Below are 15131 nucleotides of genomic sequence, written 5' to 3'. Positions count from 1 at the left end.
CGTTGTCTTTCACTCCTGATACGCCGACTGATCGGTCCCCGTATTAATACGCCGTGTATGCAAAGGTCAACTCAAATGACCAAAAGAAAGGCACGAACGAGCCATTTACATCTCCATGCCGTACTCGTCCTCCTCCTTAAAGCTCATAGCAGCATGGCCAGCACTGTTCCAGTACTGGGGTTGACCGGCGCCGTTGGCGCTGCTGGTGCCGCTGTGGAACGAAGGACTCAGGCTGGGAGGAGTCAAGCCGGACATGTCGCCGCCGTGCACGGCATCGCCGGCGATGTTAGTGTGCTTGGGGACGCGCAGACCGCTACCAGGTCCACGGGTGTAGCTGAAGGAAGTTGGATCATTCCTCTCCAGTGCATCGAGGATCTCGCTGCGCATGCGCTTCTCCTCTTCGGTTTGCTCGAAGGGCCAGGTTCCACCCAGACTGCCGATCAACTCCGCGAGTTCCGCTTCTTGCTGGTATTTGACGTGCAGGGCCCACATCAGATCGCGAGTCCAGCTGACGGCACCGTTGAGGATGTCGCCCTTGTTAGGACCCTTCTCCTTTTCTTCGATGGGGAGACCCATTGTGATGTTACCCGCTGTCGCACGGCGGCCGTTGCCCCCAGCAAGAAGAGATGTGGCGGCATTTCCACCTCCGCCGGCCATGGAGAGAGCGCTGCTGTTCACAAGTTGCTTTCGGACCTTGTCGTCTTCGAGTCGGTGCTGAGGGACTAGGTGGGAGAGATCCTGAATGCGTTCATTGATGTTGTCGCGTCGGCGGCGTTCGACTAGGTTGTGCGAAGCACGACGACGCCGGCGCTTGGCTTCCTGGGATTCGAGGTCTCCACCACCGCCAGGGAGATGAGTGTCAACCTTAGCGGGCAGAGAGGCGTGCTTCCCAGACTTGAGAATTTCGGAGATTCCAGCGTGGTGCGATTGATTAGGAGGAGATGAGATGGGAGATGACTCGACGTACGACTGTCCGCTGCCAGGGGTTCCATCCCACTGGTTGGACAGGGTCTTCTGGTGGCGAGCTTGCAGTCCGGTCCGGATAGGCTGAGACGGGAAGCTGCCAGACTCAGGAGTACCCAATGTCAAGGAACCCAGTGCCGGTGTCTTTGGAGTCATGGGGCTGCGGCCGTCAGATGAAGGACGGTCCATGCCTTGCAAGCTCTGGCGCTTGGTGCCGAGGTAATTCTGGTCGAAAGAGCTGGCATTGTGCACGTGGGGATTTTGCTGGTTCATGCGGTACTGTTCGTAGTTGAAGCTGTTCTGGACGAATGGGCTGGCCATGGGGGCATTATCCGGAGTGTTGGAGTACATATGCGACATCTGGCTTTGGTGACTCATCGCGATACCACCAGCAGACTGGTCCTGGAGATAGTTCACATTATCGCGCTGATGACCGTTCTGGCCGCTGATTTCGAGATCCAACAACTCGTCTGTGTCGATGCCGGAGTTTCCGAAGTTGAAGCTTGATGACATGTTCTGTTGCGAACCATAAGAGTAAGGCATGAAACCATTCTGCTGCTGCATGGTCAAGTCAGATGGGTCGACCCCATCGGTTGGGAATTGATTACCCATCGAGTAACCGGAGTGCGACATGATGAAAGGGGTGTAGTCGTCGGTTTCGTGTTTGATGAAGAGACTCGCTTCAGCCATCGGTGAAACAATCTTGAGGGGGGTTTGGGATGGGGCGCAGATCGGCGAGGGGCTAAGGGAGGAGTCGTAGTGCCGATCCTACTGACTCTCCGTGACAGTTGTCAAAAGTTAGATCCGAGACGCCGGATAAGAGGATGGAAGATGTGTCGGATGTGAGAATGTCACGATCTGTATGGAAATGATGTTAGTCAAGACTCGACCCCGCCCGGCGATTTGAAGATGTGGCCTCCGTGCGCAAGGCAAAACAGGCAACCCAATAAAATGCAAGATAGACCAGAAAAGGAATGCAAATAATTACCCTTGAAACAATAAGGCCTGGAGGAATGAAGTCCGGGGAGATTGTGAGACGAGCCAATAAGCCGGGGAAATTTCCTCTTTAGAGCCGGGATGAGTCGACAATCGAGGGGGCCGTGTAGATACCACAAACGTGTCTTGGGAGCAATCGCAAGGCACAAGGCGCGAAGAGAATCTTGAAAAAGTTCTAAAGAACTGTGTAAGCGATGAAAGAAGAAATAAAGCCGAGTGGTGCGCAAATGCGAGAAATGAAAGAAGACTAAGATCCGGAGAGAAGACTAGAGACCGAAAGACCAGAAACGAGCAGGAAATAAAGCCCGAATCAGGCAGTCCCAGTTTGATCCCGTTTGATCCCAGTTGAAACCAGTCGAGGCCAGTTGATCCAGTTGCAGTTGGATGCCAGTTTGACGCAAAACAAGAATCCGGAGAAGAGTGGGGGAACAAGCGGTGGGAGGGCGGTGAGATGTGGCGATCCGAGTTTCGAGAACGTCCTTGATATCCTTGATATATAGCATAGTTCGCCGTTCATATTCACCTTTGTATATATTTGCGATTCGATGTCTCTTGCGCCTTGACCCCTGGGGTGTTCGCTCGGGGCTTGATGCTCACGCTCGGATTGCAATCGGAATACGAGTTGACGCAAGCGCTTACTCCCCCAATAACAAAAGAAAAGAACATGTTGGGCTTGGTACTTGATGGAATGTTGTACCTACCAGAAGAGATGTGTATGCAGTTGGTATAAGTATACTTAAGTATAAGTATACCTAGGTATAGACCTGTGTTGCTGTGTGGATGTTAACAAAAGATCAAGAGTATACATCCCGGAGACCAAGACATCTCCAAGGCATCTTCATAAGCATGCAGGTCAAGCCATGTATAACATATGAGCAGAGCCCCATCCTCATGTGGGGACAAGGCATAGAGCATAGATCACGGATGCAGGAACAAAGGGAGTATGTCATATATGAAGACTTGCCACGTACCTTGATATACTAAAGCAGTTCAGGTATAGAGTCTTTGCGAATGAAAAGTTCGAGAATAGAAGTATGCAGTGACAACTCAGAGAAAGAGCACTTGCAGGCTTCGCAGACCGAGGGGATGGAGACTTTATGAACTCAAGCGGCGCTCTTCTGCATCTCTCATTTGATATATTACAACATCGGTCATGCAGCCCGTCGATCGGTGGGAATCGATGAGATTCACCTACGCCATCGGACATTGAATTTTATTTTTATTTTAATATTTAAGTTGACTACTACCATCTGGATCAGAAGGGAAAAAGGGTGTAAATGGATGTGAGTGGATTTTTGGGTGAAGGAGGGGTGGCAACGGTAAAACCCCCGAGCCTCTTGTCTTCTCGTACTATACATAGATAATAATAATAAAAGGAAATACTACATGACTAAAGAGAGAGAAAAAAGATATAATCATATTCCAAAATAAAAAACAAACTTGGACAAAGGGGGGAAGGGTGATACAGCCGGATCAAGTAAAACGGCGGCCATCCCATGATACACATTGGGATATTTGTCACCTGTTACTACGATCATGACTCACGGGTGTCTTGAATAGAGCAAGAATGTATCAGATGAGGTCTTGGGGTTACAAGCATACCGAAACCCATCTGCTAGGAAACCCTAATCTATCAGAGTGGAAGTCTGCAGAACATATTCAAGATCCCCAAATGAGACCATGTGGACATGGTTGATTTCATCAACTATGCAGAGCACTAGTATTTGAGATACCAGAAATGGTAGAGATCGACTAGCATGCGAAAATAACTATTAATCCCAAATATCATCCGGAGAACATAAGATGCATAATCCCATTACCTTGGCAATACCAGAGGTAGATGAGATTGGACAAGATCCTAGTATATATACCTAATAGAAAAATAGAAAAATAGAAAATAGAAAAGCCAAAAAAAAGGGAAAAATAATAGCACACAGACCACATCCATAAGCATCAACTCTGCAAGAGGATCAGTGCGGTCTTCTTCATGTGGGATGTCGTGCAGAGAGGAGACCTGGAGTGAGGATCATATCTCGCTGTGATCTTCAAAGGAGCTTGGACCTTCCTATTGCTCCGCTCTAACTGCACACTTAGCCTTTGCGTCTGGGGTTATTTTGTTCTACGTAAGGGAGGTATTGATCGAGGATACGGCGGCAAAAGGAAATAATGTCATAGTTCAATATATTTGGAACTTTTAGAATGTTCAAATGTCCAATCTAGCTAATTGGTTCGGATTTCGGACTTAACCGTTCGGTCTTGAACCGAATCAGAAAATAGAATAGAATGTGGTGGAGAGAGACAATTGGAGGGGTTGGAATGTGTCTTCAGACCCCTCCACCAATAGTGAATGAAAGCAATACACCTCATTTTGGTATGACTGTGCTAAGCCACATCGCCAAACTTTCCCCCTCTTTGTGAGCCACTCCGGTTTAGGAGATGGTTTTTCGTAGGATCGACGGATGGAGACTGTTCCCCATTATGGAGGGGAAATGGATCTGACGTCCCGTCCCGTCAAGGTTCGGCCATAGTATCCACGGTTGACGCAAGGGAGTTATATTTCATCTACTTTGATAGTATTCAACCCACTTGCAACATAGGACGTTGAGACTAACCCGTGCACAGGACCCTGATATGACGACATCGTACGTGGTTAAGGTCGCACTCCATTCCGGGGGGTCACGGATATACCGACTCGTGCATCGGACATTCTACAGAGTACCAATACAAAAAGTAAAGCAGATGTTAAAAAGCAAGGGAAAAAAACAGGAAAGCAGAAAAAGTAAAAGCAGAAACAATGAGGCTAGTGCCAATGTTACCCACGGTGCAGTCCGGAGTGCATATTAGCGCCCTCATGGTTATCGGATAATTCCCCTAGGTGGTACACGGGTAGCTACATGAATACAGTCAAAAGGTTATATAATGGGTATGCAACCTTGGAACATCTCCACGGAGTTCTTCCGATACGGCTGCCGGCAACTATAGCCGTTAATAAATGCTTCTACAGGGCTGTCCAATATAATGACTTTGCACTCTACTGTTACAGTTACGGCCGATCGCCACAGGGTGTGCATCAGCCATGGAGGATCGACAGTGGGCTAATGGTCTGAAAGTTGCAGAAAGAGGGGGACGGTTAAGTATGGTCATGAGTCCATATCGAGTATAGTAAAGAACACACTATTATATTGTAAATCAATAGTATAGCAAAGTAAGTTACACAGAAACTCCATTTAAAGTATGTCGATTTGATTCAATATGCAACAAGTATCTATAGGAAAGTATTGTTCTGCATATTATGGGTTTTTGATAATATTCCAGCGGTTATAGCGCGAAGGAAGTAAATATGTACAATAAAAGATATGTACCTATGTATATTATAGCATCATAAGAACTTAGAATATATAAAATATAAAATGACATGGAAGAATATGTGAAGTTGCTTATAGGTGGGTGATGTACTTCCAGGGTATACTTGATACATATTTGGCGCTATACCCTATTAGGCACTAGTCTCCTTTCCCCAACTTCATTGCTGAACTGCCCTTTGCCATACAACTTAACCTCTTACCACTTACCTAGGTAGGCAACATTCCCACCCTGGTAAGTGATATGTATTTCTTTCATTCCTCTGGTAATCTTTTCCATGAGGATAATCCTGGTCTATAACCCCACAGGGCTCGGTCCGAGAGCTTTGTACCCCAACACTGGAATCCATCATCTGACAGCTTCAGCACTTAACGCCGATCGGGTTGGTCGCATCGGTAGCTTCACGCCATCTCGTCATTTTGCTTGGTTCCCCTCGTCTTCCTACCCTCCTTTATCGATAGCGCAGCGCTTCCTTGTCCAATCAGCGTCCGTCGACCTCCCTCCGCCGTGTTCACTTCCCATCCCTTCTCGGATTGTGCCCGTAAGGTTCAACGCTTCCCACCTATCTTCCGCTTGGTTGGCTTATCTCGCCGCAGTATTGCACGGCCTATCGTCGATTACTATCCTCTTGCGCCGCGCCGGAGGACTTCCAAGCTACCCCTGCAGTCGTCACCGACTCCGCAGAGATAGCTGCAGATCCGTTGGGCTGACGCCTTTCCACGGTGTAATAGGCAGCCCTTTATTTGGTCGGGGAGGCTGTCCATAAAGTCTTTCTATCAGCCTGTCATATTTCATATCTTTCGATCTTTCGATCTTGGCCGCATATCTTCGAGTCGGAGAACTTTCCTCGAAAGTGGCCCCCATTCGAACCGGATCACGGCCTGTCCCAGCCTCATCGGAAGCCGAATTCACCTTCGACACAGTCGTCATCTGCCCCTCTGTTGGCTTTACTAGGTCCCCACCTCTAGCCAATCTTTGAGGATCATCCACCACTCGGCGCAGATCATCTGCACTCCATCTCGCATAGTCCCTGCAGACCGTTCTCTTGGTCTTGACTTGCTCGACCACGGGCCTTCTCTGCAGACGCAGCAGCGCACGCTCCTCCACTCGTTTATTTGTCATCTAAAACTTGACTAAGACCTGACTAGAACTAGTCTCAAACATGGCGAATAACTCGTTCCGAGACTCTGTCAACTCACTAGGGTGGTCGCGTAGAGACCCGGATCTCCCCGTGCATACTGGCGCGTCATCAAACACCCCATTCCTATCTCGTCTACGGTCTTATAATCCATTCGGCGAAGGCGGTTATGTTCAACTGCCCACTCATAATGAAGGCCCTGGAGCCCCATTGCCAGCAGCCACTCGAAGGGAAGAAGAAGAGGGCTTCTTTGCTTGTAAGTTTTTCTTTTTTTTTCCCTTCTGCCTTGTGACCATCCGATCCTCAGATCCTCCCGCACACCGTTGTGTGTGGTCCAGGTGATGAGACTGCAGTTCCTGCGCCGGGAGGATTATTACCATGCTTGTTTATGTGGTTGCAAGCCGATAGAAGAGAGAAACACACTAACACGGACTCTGCGTATAGTGAGTCGGTGGGACCGCATGCTCATATTTGCTGCATGTAATTTGGGCGCCGCCGTCTGTTTCATGCTCTGCTTCTTCTTATTCCCCGTCTTGACACTCAAGCCCCGCAAATTCGCGGTCTTGTAAGTTGCCTCCCCGGTGGTCCACATTAATGTGGGCTATGTTCCGCGGCTTTCTATGGCCATGTTTTGTTTTGTTTTGTTTTTTCGGATTTTTCCTATTATCTCATACCCTCGGACGACCGGGCAAATCCCGAGCTGCCATAGACCAGGTCATCGGCCAACCCTGGTTGGGGCCATGTGCGCCTTTGTACTTCACACTGCAAGCTGATTGGTTCTGACCTCGACCTATATCTGCGTCTCATGCCAAGAAAATTCGTCTCTAGACTTGGATATGTCTTGCTAACAGGTTTCTCTACTAGATGGTCCGTCGGCTCAGTCTTGTTTTTGGTATCATGGGCGGTCCTCATGGGACCGTGGACGTACGCTAAGCATTTGATCTCGGGAACACGGTTGCCATTCACAGCGGCCTATTTCGGATCGATCGCCCTCACCCTCTACTTCGCCATCGGGGTAAGTAAAATTGATTTCCTTTTTCTTTCGCTTTCGTTTCCGGTATTGGATTCCGTGTTTGGTCTTTACGCTTCATCTCGTTGCACGCCGACGATCCCTCCCCCTCATGATACTCCCCTCTACATTTCCCTGTTTGTCGCACACTCGTTCCCCCTCACTCATACCCGAGTCCGTATGGTCGCACTGCACAACCGGGAAAAGGGGAATCTTGCACCCTTCACATCCATCGCGCAGTACAACCTGAAACCACGGCTTGTGCTCCTTCGAATCCATCCCACCCTGCACTCGGCCGGTCTCTCTGCTCTGAATCTTGCGTCTGTACCACGTCCCACCACGGCGCGGGACTTGGATTCCCTTTCCCTTACTACACCTTGTCCGACACATCCCGGTGTCACAGAGCGCGGAGTCCAGAGCCATCGAGATCAATCTATGTCTTACCGTTCCTGACTACTCGGTCGTCTTGTTCTACCTGCATATCACAACTACACACCATCCACTTGCTACATTTGGCAACACATCCTCTTCTAGAAACTCTTGCTGACTGACTTCTCTTTTTTGGTGCGCTGTAGCTTCAGAGCCTCTTCCTCACTCTCATCTCCTCCATCTTCCAGCTCGCTGCCCTCGTCTGGTACCTCGTCAGCTATTTCCCCATGGGCAGCACCGGCCTGCAGTACGTGGGCCGTTTTGGAGCGTCGCGTGTTACCTCTTGGATTAATGGTTGATTCTGTTGATTTGCTTGTGTTTGATACCTGCCCTTTGTCGGTCCCCACATATATCGCACGGCGTGCTTGTGGTTCTTTTGGTATGGGGTGCGGTTTTGGCTCTTTGTGGCTCCTTGTTGTGTATACTCATGTACATACCCGATTTTCTATGCCATTTTCGTTCTCAGTCCCTCGCCCTTTTTGGCTGAGCAAGTAAAATATCCACTCACTGAACCTGATCGAAGCAATATACGTAACCCCCCTCAATGTATTGCGACACGCTAGACCTTACTATCCTACAGCCTTGGTGGTTACAGCACCGGGATCTCTACTACATAGACTTTGATGAAAATGAAAGGACCATTCCAAGGTTATTGGGGACTTCGGACTTTCTACCGGACATATGTATACGGCGGAAGGACGGGAAGCTGTCCCGCCTTCTCAACTTCAATGGTCAAAGGTTCTATACCATATCGGGGATGTCCCATTTCACAGACTGCGCCTTTTGGGCTTTTCTGCTGTCTACCCGACCCAGAAGGGGTGCAGAATATCGATATAACCAGACGTCTAAAAAAAGACTACCTGGGGAGACCACAAAAGACTACTCAAAGACGCATAGAAAGATTTACCTCAGAAGACCATCAGACTACGGCTGCATAAGTGGTCGACTTTATTGTTCATCCGTCAATCAATACTAGGGCCTGCCTTGCACTGGTATCCGACAAGTCTTTCCCATCAACTTCCCACCATGCCACCACCAAGCCGGAGCCCGTGGAACGTAACGCCCACTTCTATAACGCGTCCAATAGACAACTCCTAGGAGGATCCTATCAAGCCGGTTCTCAACGGAAGCAAATCTGCTCTAGATTCTGGGACACGTAACCCTTTCACAATAAGGTCCAGATCATCCAGTCGAGATATCACACCGTCGAACAATCATTCTCCGTCGGATCGAAAAGACTCCTTTCGAGACGGGATCCGCCAGAGTGACGGGAAATGTCTTATTTCTGGCACTGTCAATGACCTAGCGCAGTGGGATTGGTGAGCTGGCTTTGAAGCTACACAGTTGTTCTCTCCGGACAAGGAGAATCTATGGATCGAGTGTGATTCGAAGATCAACTCCATTCAAAACGGATTGCTTATGGACGCCGCTCTACACATTCTTTTTGACCAGTATTTCTTCTCTATTAACCCAGATGTACGCATTCTCAGACTACCTCCGTCGCAGGTTTACTAATATAGCATAGGATGGATACGAGATCGTCACGTTTCTGCCGAATCACTGGCAGATCGATGGAAGAGGCCTTGGTCCGGTCTGCCGAAGGCCAAATGATCCAAATCATGTCACGGATGACTATCTGAGATGGCACTTTCGGCAAAGCGTGCTTGCTAATATGCGAGGGGCTGGGGAGCCAATCTTCGAGACGGATTTCCCACTGGGACGGACAAGATGGCGACGTTGCGAAATGAACTGTACGGTTAAGAGAGATTGGAGATGGAGCTCCTCGTAGGCTTGGATCTAGGGCCAGGGAAGAAGAGTAGAGACCCAGCTAGAGAGACCACAATGACCACAGCTTGCGCCGGATGTATCACTAGCTTGATATTGAATAAGAACCGCTTATGCGGCCGCAGTCTGATCGTCTTCTTGGGTAGTCTGTTTATGTCTTTTTTGACAGTCTCAGATAGTCTTTTATTTGATTATATATAGACATTTTGTCCTCTTTCTCAGTTTGTTGGGTAGACAGCAGCAAAGGGCCAAAAAGGTCTCTTCTGAGTATATAACCTTTGATTTGTCTACAAAACCCCTGTTGAACGCATGAGCATAGTCTCCTAAGGATGAATAGTAACAATCCATTCGATATCAAAGCTAGTCAACTGAATAAGAATCAGGACTCGCAGACATAAGATCTGCAATATAATGCAAACAGCACCAAAAATGCGATGCAGTAAAGTCATAGTAATAGTCAAAACCTGATTTCAACAACCCATCCCATTACACTTCTCAATCATTCACATCGGAAACTCACTACCTCCCCCGACTCATAACCAATCCAACAACACCATCAACGACCTTGACGCCCTCAACCTCCGCCTCAAATATGCCAGTATCCCCACCAGACCCAACCTCAACCCACCGCTGCAGCAAATCATTGCTCTCCTTCGGCTTAACTTCCGGCGCCGCTGTGCCAACCGTGATATGCGGAATAGCATTTGCGCATGGCCACTCAGCTACACCGGACTCTGCCTCGACACCCTCGACGGGCAGGATGCGCGCAACGAAGGCCATGATGCGGTTATCCCAGACGAGACGCTCGATGCGCACGCGCGCGGAGCCCAGGGTTGGCGGGTTCTGGATTGGATTTTGGACTGGGTTTTTGGTCTGCGCCTCGATATAGCGGGTTGCTAGGTTTTCCCAGATCTCTGGTTTATCTTTCTTCGAGGCGCGATGGATGAGGGTTACGTGGAAGGTTGGTTGGAGGCGGCGGGAGTTTACGAGTTGGTTGTAGAGACGGGCTTTTTCGGGGGTTGTTGTTGGTGGGAAGAGGGAGTGGAGGAGTGCGGTAATTTCGGCTGATGGAATGGAGATGTTGAAGTATTCGATCTTTTTGGCGAGGGCTTCTGGGGAGAAGGGGGAGTCTGTTGGTTCAGGGATGATGGGGCCATTGTGTTTATTGTTGTTGTTTTTGTTCTTTGGCTTCTGTGAATTGCCGTAGCTGTAGCTCAGATCTTTTGTCACGGTGTAGTCGTTTAGAGCGGCGGCAATGGCTTCGTCGAGTTCTGTTTCTGTTGGCATGGTTGGCACTAGGCGCGGGTACGCCGCGTGTAGGGCTTCGACGACTGTTTCGAGGTTCCCGCGAGAGTCCGCGCACACGTCGAGGTCAATGACGTGGTCGAAGCCCTGGTCTGGCATGCGGGTAGTGTCGACACCTTCGAAGCGGCCGAGGAATCCCTCCATGATCCCTATGGTCTCATCCTGAGCTTTGGTGCCAGCCCGGATGGACTGGTGGTTATCGCCACGCTCTAGCACACGCTTTCGAGTGATTTCGCGAATGGCAGGGAGCATGTCTGCCTTGGGCTCGTGGACGTAATGCAGAGCGACGAACTGCGCATCCGGGAGCACAGGGTAGATATCATCCATCAGCTGCTTACGTTCGCGCCGTTGGTGGTTGTTGCGATCGGCGATGACAACACCGTGCTCTCCCAGAGCATGGCTGACCTCGAAAGCAAATTTTTTCGCCTTGTTCTTCTGTTTGGGGATGTTGTCGTTCTGAATATGACCCCACCCGAAGAGCTTAACCAGAGCCAAGGCGACTGTCGTCTTGCCACATCCCAGCGAGGCAATCGGTTCGAGGATGACATTTTTGTCGACCTTCTGCGATTCGGCCTGCTTCTTTTCCTCTAGAGCGATAATCTCGGATCCATTCAATCCTCGTTCCTTGAGGAACTCCTCCCGCAAACCGATGATACCGTGGTTATTCATGTAATCAGTTGCCCTCTTAGAGTCCTTCATCAGGACCCGCCGAGCAAACTGCAAGTACTCTTCGGTGATCTGCTCATGCTTCCTGATCTTTGGAAGTTTCCCTCCGATGACGGCTTTGGTGCATTCACGCCACTGGCGGTACATCAAGTACGGCTCTTCGAACTTGTACTTGAAGAACCAATTCCGGTAGGGCCCAGTTCCGTTGTCGCTCAGGTTGCATCGGATGACGAAACCCTCAGTCTCACGTCCAGCCCATGTTCCTGTCTCGGCGCATCCTTCCAGGAAGCTCTGCACTCTGAAGATGTCATCAAAGACCTCGAACTTGGCCTTCTTGAAGCCCCAATCATCAGCGAACTTGTGCACATCTTCACAAGACATCGTATGGAAGTACGGCTGGTTGTAGTTGAGACCGTGGAGGTAAATGCCGGAAGAAGATTCGTCGTATGCCAGCACATGTTCCTCGAAACTGTCGTCACAGAGTTCTCCAACCGCTGTAACATTCATCTTACGCAAAGTGCGGGCAAGGTCCTTGACAGACCGATTGACAGACGAGACATGGCGTTCCACCCAGCGTTCTCCTGCCTGTGCGTGGCTGACTGGTGTATCCTCGCGAGCTCCAGTCGAGTGCTTGCTGCAGACTAGCAAGTTATCGTCTTCCAAAGCAGAGATGAATATAATGCATCCATTCTCCTTCACACTCAGCTCATAAGGACCCCTTGTGTTTTTCTCGATGTTGCGCCACTCTGTCGCCTTTGTCTCGCCTACATTGAAGAACTTGTCATATCCACGCGTCGCGATTTCGGGAGTGCCATCCTTCCGTCTCGTGGTGAAGATACCTCGTGCATGTGTCGGCAGGCCGTCACGCTTGTAGTCCCAGTCTTGGAACCTCCACGAATCCACGGGTACATTATTGGCCACCGTGAAGGACGCCTTCTTGCAGGTGAACTTTGTCTCGCCCTTTTTGGCCTTGCTGGCAGACTCCAGGGTCTTCACCAGCTGCGATATGACGTGGGGATCTTGAGTCGCCATGTCGTGTGTGTTGGGTATATCAAAGTGGGAGCTCGGAGGTAGATGACGGAGAGGAGGGGCAGATGAGAGGGGAAAGAGCGGGATCTTTTTCCTGGCCTCCTGCCTGAGGTGTTCTAGGGGTATTTGTAGGTAATGAAGCAGAATAAAGAAAAGCAAAGAGACAAACTGAGATAAAAGCACAAAAGCACAAAAGACCAAAAGACCTGCGGAAGAGTCGAACCAAGTGTGTCACAGTGCGGGGAGCCAAAAGGGAAAGGCGGATATTTTCTTTTTCTGCTGAGTTGACTTCCCTTTAACAACCACGAAGCTGCCCTTTGACTCACTTCATTTGCGGGTTTCAATTCCAATTAATACCTCTGACTCATAATGGCCCAAAATCCTTACCTCCTGGCCTGCGACAACCCAAAGGCCCTTCTGGACCTGCTGCGCTCCAACCCCGCGATCGCATCGAGCCAAGATGAGTCCGGCTACTCATTGCTGCACGCCGCAGCCTCCTACGGCCATGCCGATCTCCTACGCGCCCTAGTGAAAGAATTCAATGTCGATGTGAACCTCCTCGATGAAGATGGCGAGACATGTCTATTTGTGGTCGAGGACAGCGATATCGCGCGCTGTTTAGTCGAGGAACTGGGCGTGGACGCTAATAAGAAGAACGCCGAAGACCTTACAGCTGTGGAGAAGTTTGAATCCGAGAATGAGTTCCCGCAGGTCGCTGCCTATCTCCGCGAAGTCGTCGGGGGTGCTCCTGCCCCGACGCACGCCCAAGCCGCCGAAGTTCTGAATTCTCCCGGACCCATCCCTGGCAGCGATATGAGGGTTAATTTTGGCACAATGACGGAGGAAGAGGCCGCTGCTGGTGGCGAGCCGGATCCAGAGTTCAAGAGGCGCATTGAGGAGCTTGCTACCCGTGAAGATTATTACAGCGAGGAGGTGCAAAATGAGGTGCGCGAGTTGGTCAAGGATGCCATGGCTGGCTCGAATATTGAGGCTATGGAGCGGGAGATTCGGAGGAGAACCGAATAAGCAGGGGAATTGCCACTGATAAAGCAATTCCATTGTCATGCCGGAGTTCTGTCTGTACATGAGACCACCGTCGCATTTGAAGATGCAGAAAAACTCATCCAAGCATTTTCAGTCAAGAGTCCCGAAGTCGCTGCTGATTGTATCAAGCGCGGCCGGGTACTCTACCATTGTCCTGGGAATTTTTTGCCTGGCTTGAAGTTCTGATTCTCGCCATGAAGCTCGCTGTTAGACTCGCTTTTAGAGTGCCTGTTGGGGTCCGAGTGGCTCGCAGGCCGAAGAGAAGCTTCTATACGATCTTGTAACTAGCATTAAATCACGAAATATCACGATATATTCATTGAACAAATATACAGTAATATACCTGACTATTACCTAGAGATCCTACTATCATACCATGATGCAACTGCGTAGATCACCGGTCTAGTCCCCGCCAAGCTCGAGCCCATCCCGCATTTCCGACATAACAACATAGCTACCAACTACACCTCCCAACAGCCATATCATGTCTCAACCACCCTCCCCATTCCCCCCTCAATCGCAGTTCTACTCATCCCAAATGATGAACCCCGTCAACCCCGACACACCTCCACCACCACCCCCAAAACCCAACAACCACGAGACCAGTCGACGCGGCACCCCGCAAAACACCTCTACACAGGCCTGGCAATCAGACAATCAGCCAGGCGCACACCAGGGAACATACACCAATAATCCTCAACAGCCATATATCCCCGATCCCCCAACAATCGAAGAGGGCTGGCTCCCCGACCTGGTATCCGACAAATCGTGAGTTCCCTCACACCCCCCAAATCAGCGATAACAGCGCCTCTAACCCACAAAACCCCAGAACAACCGACCTCCAAACAATCCTCAAAGACCCATCCCTGATATCGGCCCTCTCAAGCCAACACCCCTCCTACATAACCCGCCAGCAACATCTCGAGACCCTAATCCAAACAAACAAAGACCTCGCAACCCGCATCCTGGAGATGCAGAACCACCTCGCCGAAGTCCGGGCCTCCACCGAAACAATGCTTATCACACATCAGTCGCTTGAGGTCTCCTGGCGCAAAAAGCAAGCAGAGATGGATGCCGCCCTAGCGCCGTGGTCGCCGAAGGCGTTATATCAGCGGTTCAGCGCAGCGATCACGGAGCAGGAGGCTGTCTGCCATGCCGTAGAGGAGAGTTTCCTCGATGAGGATCATCATGGCCGGGCTACGGAGAAAGAGATTGCAGATTGGGTGCGGCGCGTACGGGGTGAGGCATCCAAGCTGGCGGCTCGGAAGGAGGCCAAGGCACGGTGGGATGAGGGACGTGTTGGTGGTTGGCGATGAGGTCTAAAGCAATCTCAAAATACAGGTCAACATCTTGACTGCCTTTATGATACCATGCTGACTCCGATTCGTGGTCTGTTTACTATGC

At 50.1% G+C, this 15131-nt stretch overlaps 6 protein-coding genes across 6 annotated transcripts; 4 read left to right on the top strand and 2 right to left on the bottom strand.

Annotated features, from left to right (window-relative positions):
- Positions 1-105: 105 nt before the first annotated feature.
- Positions 106-1653, bottom strand: N7525_011316 (basic helix-loop-helix domain-containing protein; the record flags this gene model as incomplete). The annotated part of the gene is made up of 1 exon (XM_002560946.2): positions 106-1653. One exon carries the CDS (start codon positions 1651-1653, stop codon positions 106-108), a length of 1548 nt encoding a protein of 515 aa, XP_002560992.2.
- A 4831-nt stretch (positions 1654-6484) lies between these two features.
- Positions 6485-8197, top strand: N7525_011315 (putative Golgi traffic protein SFT2; the record flags this gene model as incomplete). Its single annotated transcript, XM_061215442.1, has 4 exons — positions 6485-6716; positions 6905-7025; positions 7325-7793; positions 8045-8197. The coding sequence occupies 4 exons, from the start codon at positions 6485-6487 to the stop codon at positions 8195-8197; spliced, it is 975 nt and encodes a 324-aa protein (XP_061067954.1).
- Positions 8198-8924: 727 nt separating this feature from the next.
- Positions 8925-9687, top strand: N7525_011314 (uncharacterized protein; the record flags this gene model as incomplete). Its single annotated transcript, XM_061215441.1, has 4 exons — positions 8925-8954; positions 8997-9191; positions 9243-9374; positions 9424-9687. The coding sequence occupies 4 exons, from the start codon at positions 8925-8927 to the stop codon at positions 9685-9687; spliced, it is 621 nt and encodes a 206-aa protein (XP_061067953.1).
- Positions 9688-10202: 515 nt separating this feature from the next.
- On the bottom strand, positions 10203-12686 carry N7525_011313 (tRNA ligase; the record flags this gene model as incomplete). Its single annotated transcript, XM_002560943.1, has 1 exon — positions 10203-12686. The coding sequence occupies one exon, from the start codon at positions 12684-12686 to the stop codon at positions 10203-10205; it is 2484 nt and encodes an 827-aa protein (XP_002560989.1).
- Positions 12687-13052: 366 nt separating this feature from the next.
- N7525_011312 (ankyrin repeat protein) lies at positions 13053-13709 on the top strand (the record flags this gene model as incomplete). The annotated part of the gene is made up of 1 exon (XM_002560942.1): positions 13053-13709. One exon carries the CDS (start codon positions 13053-13055, stop codon positions 13707-13709), a length of 657 nt encoding a protein of 218 aa, XP_002560988.1.
- A 502-nt stretch (positions 13710-14211) lies between these two features.
- N7525_011311 (vacuolar protein sorting family 37 protein) lies at positions 14212-15043 on the top strand (the record flags this gene model as incomplete). Its single annotated transcript, XM_002560941.2, has 2 exons — positions 14212-14495; positions 14557-15043. The coding sequence occupies 2 exons, from the start codon at positions 14212-14214 to the stop codon at positions 15041-15043; spliced, it is 771 nt and encodes a 256-aa protein (XP_002560987.2).
- Between the last annotated feature and the right edge of the window lie 88 nt (positions 15044-15131).

The sequence above is a fragment of the Penicillium rubens genome, assembly GCF_028828025.1.
Source record: "Penicillium rubens strain IBT 27055 chromosome Unknown utg000004l_segment0_segment0, whole genome shotgun sequence".
NCBI classification, from domain to species: domain Eukaryota; kingdom Fungi; phylum Ascomycota; class Eurotiomycetes; order Eurotiales; family Aspergillaceae; genus Penicillium; species Penicillium rubens.
The sequence above is the reverse complement of the archived record's forward strand: the minus strand, read 5'-3'. Positions and strand labels throughout refer to the sequence as shown.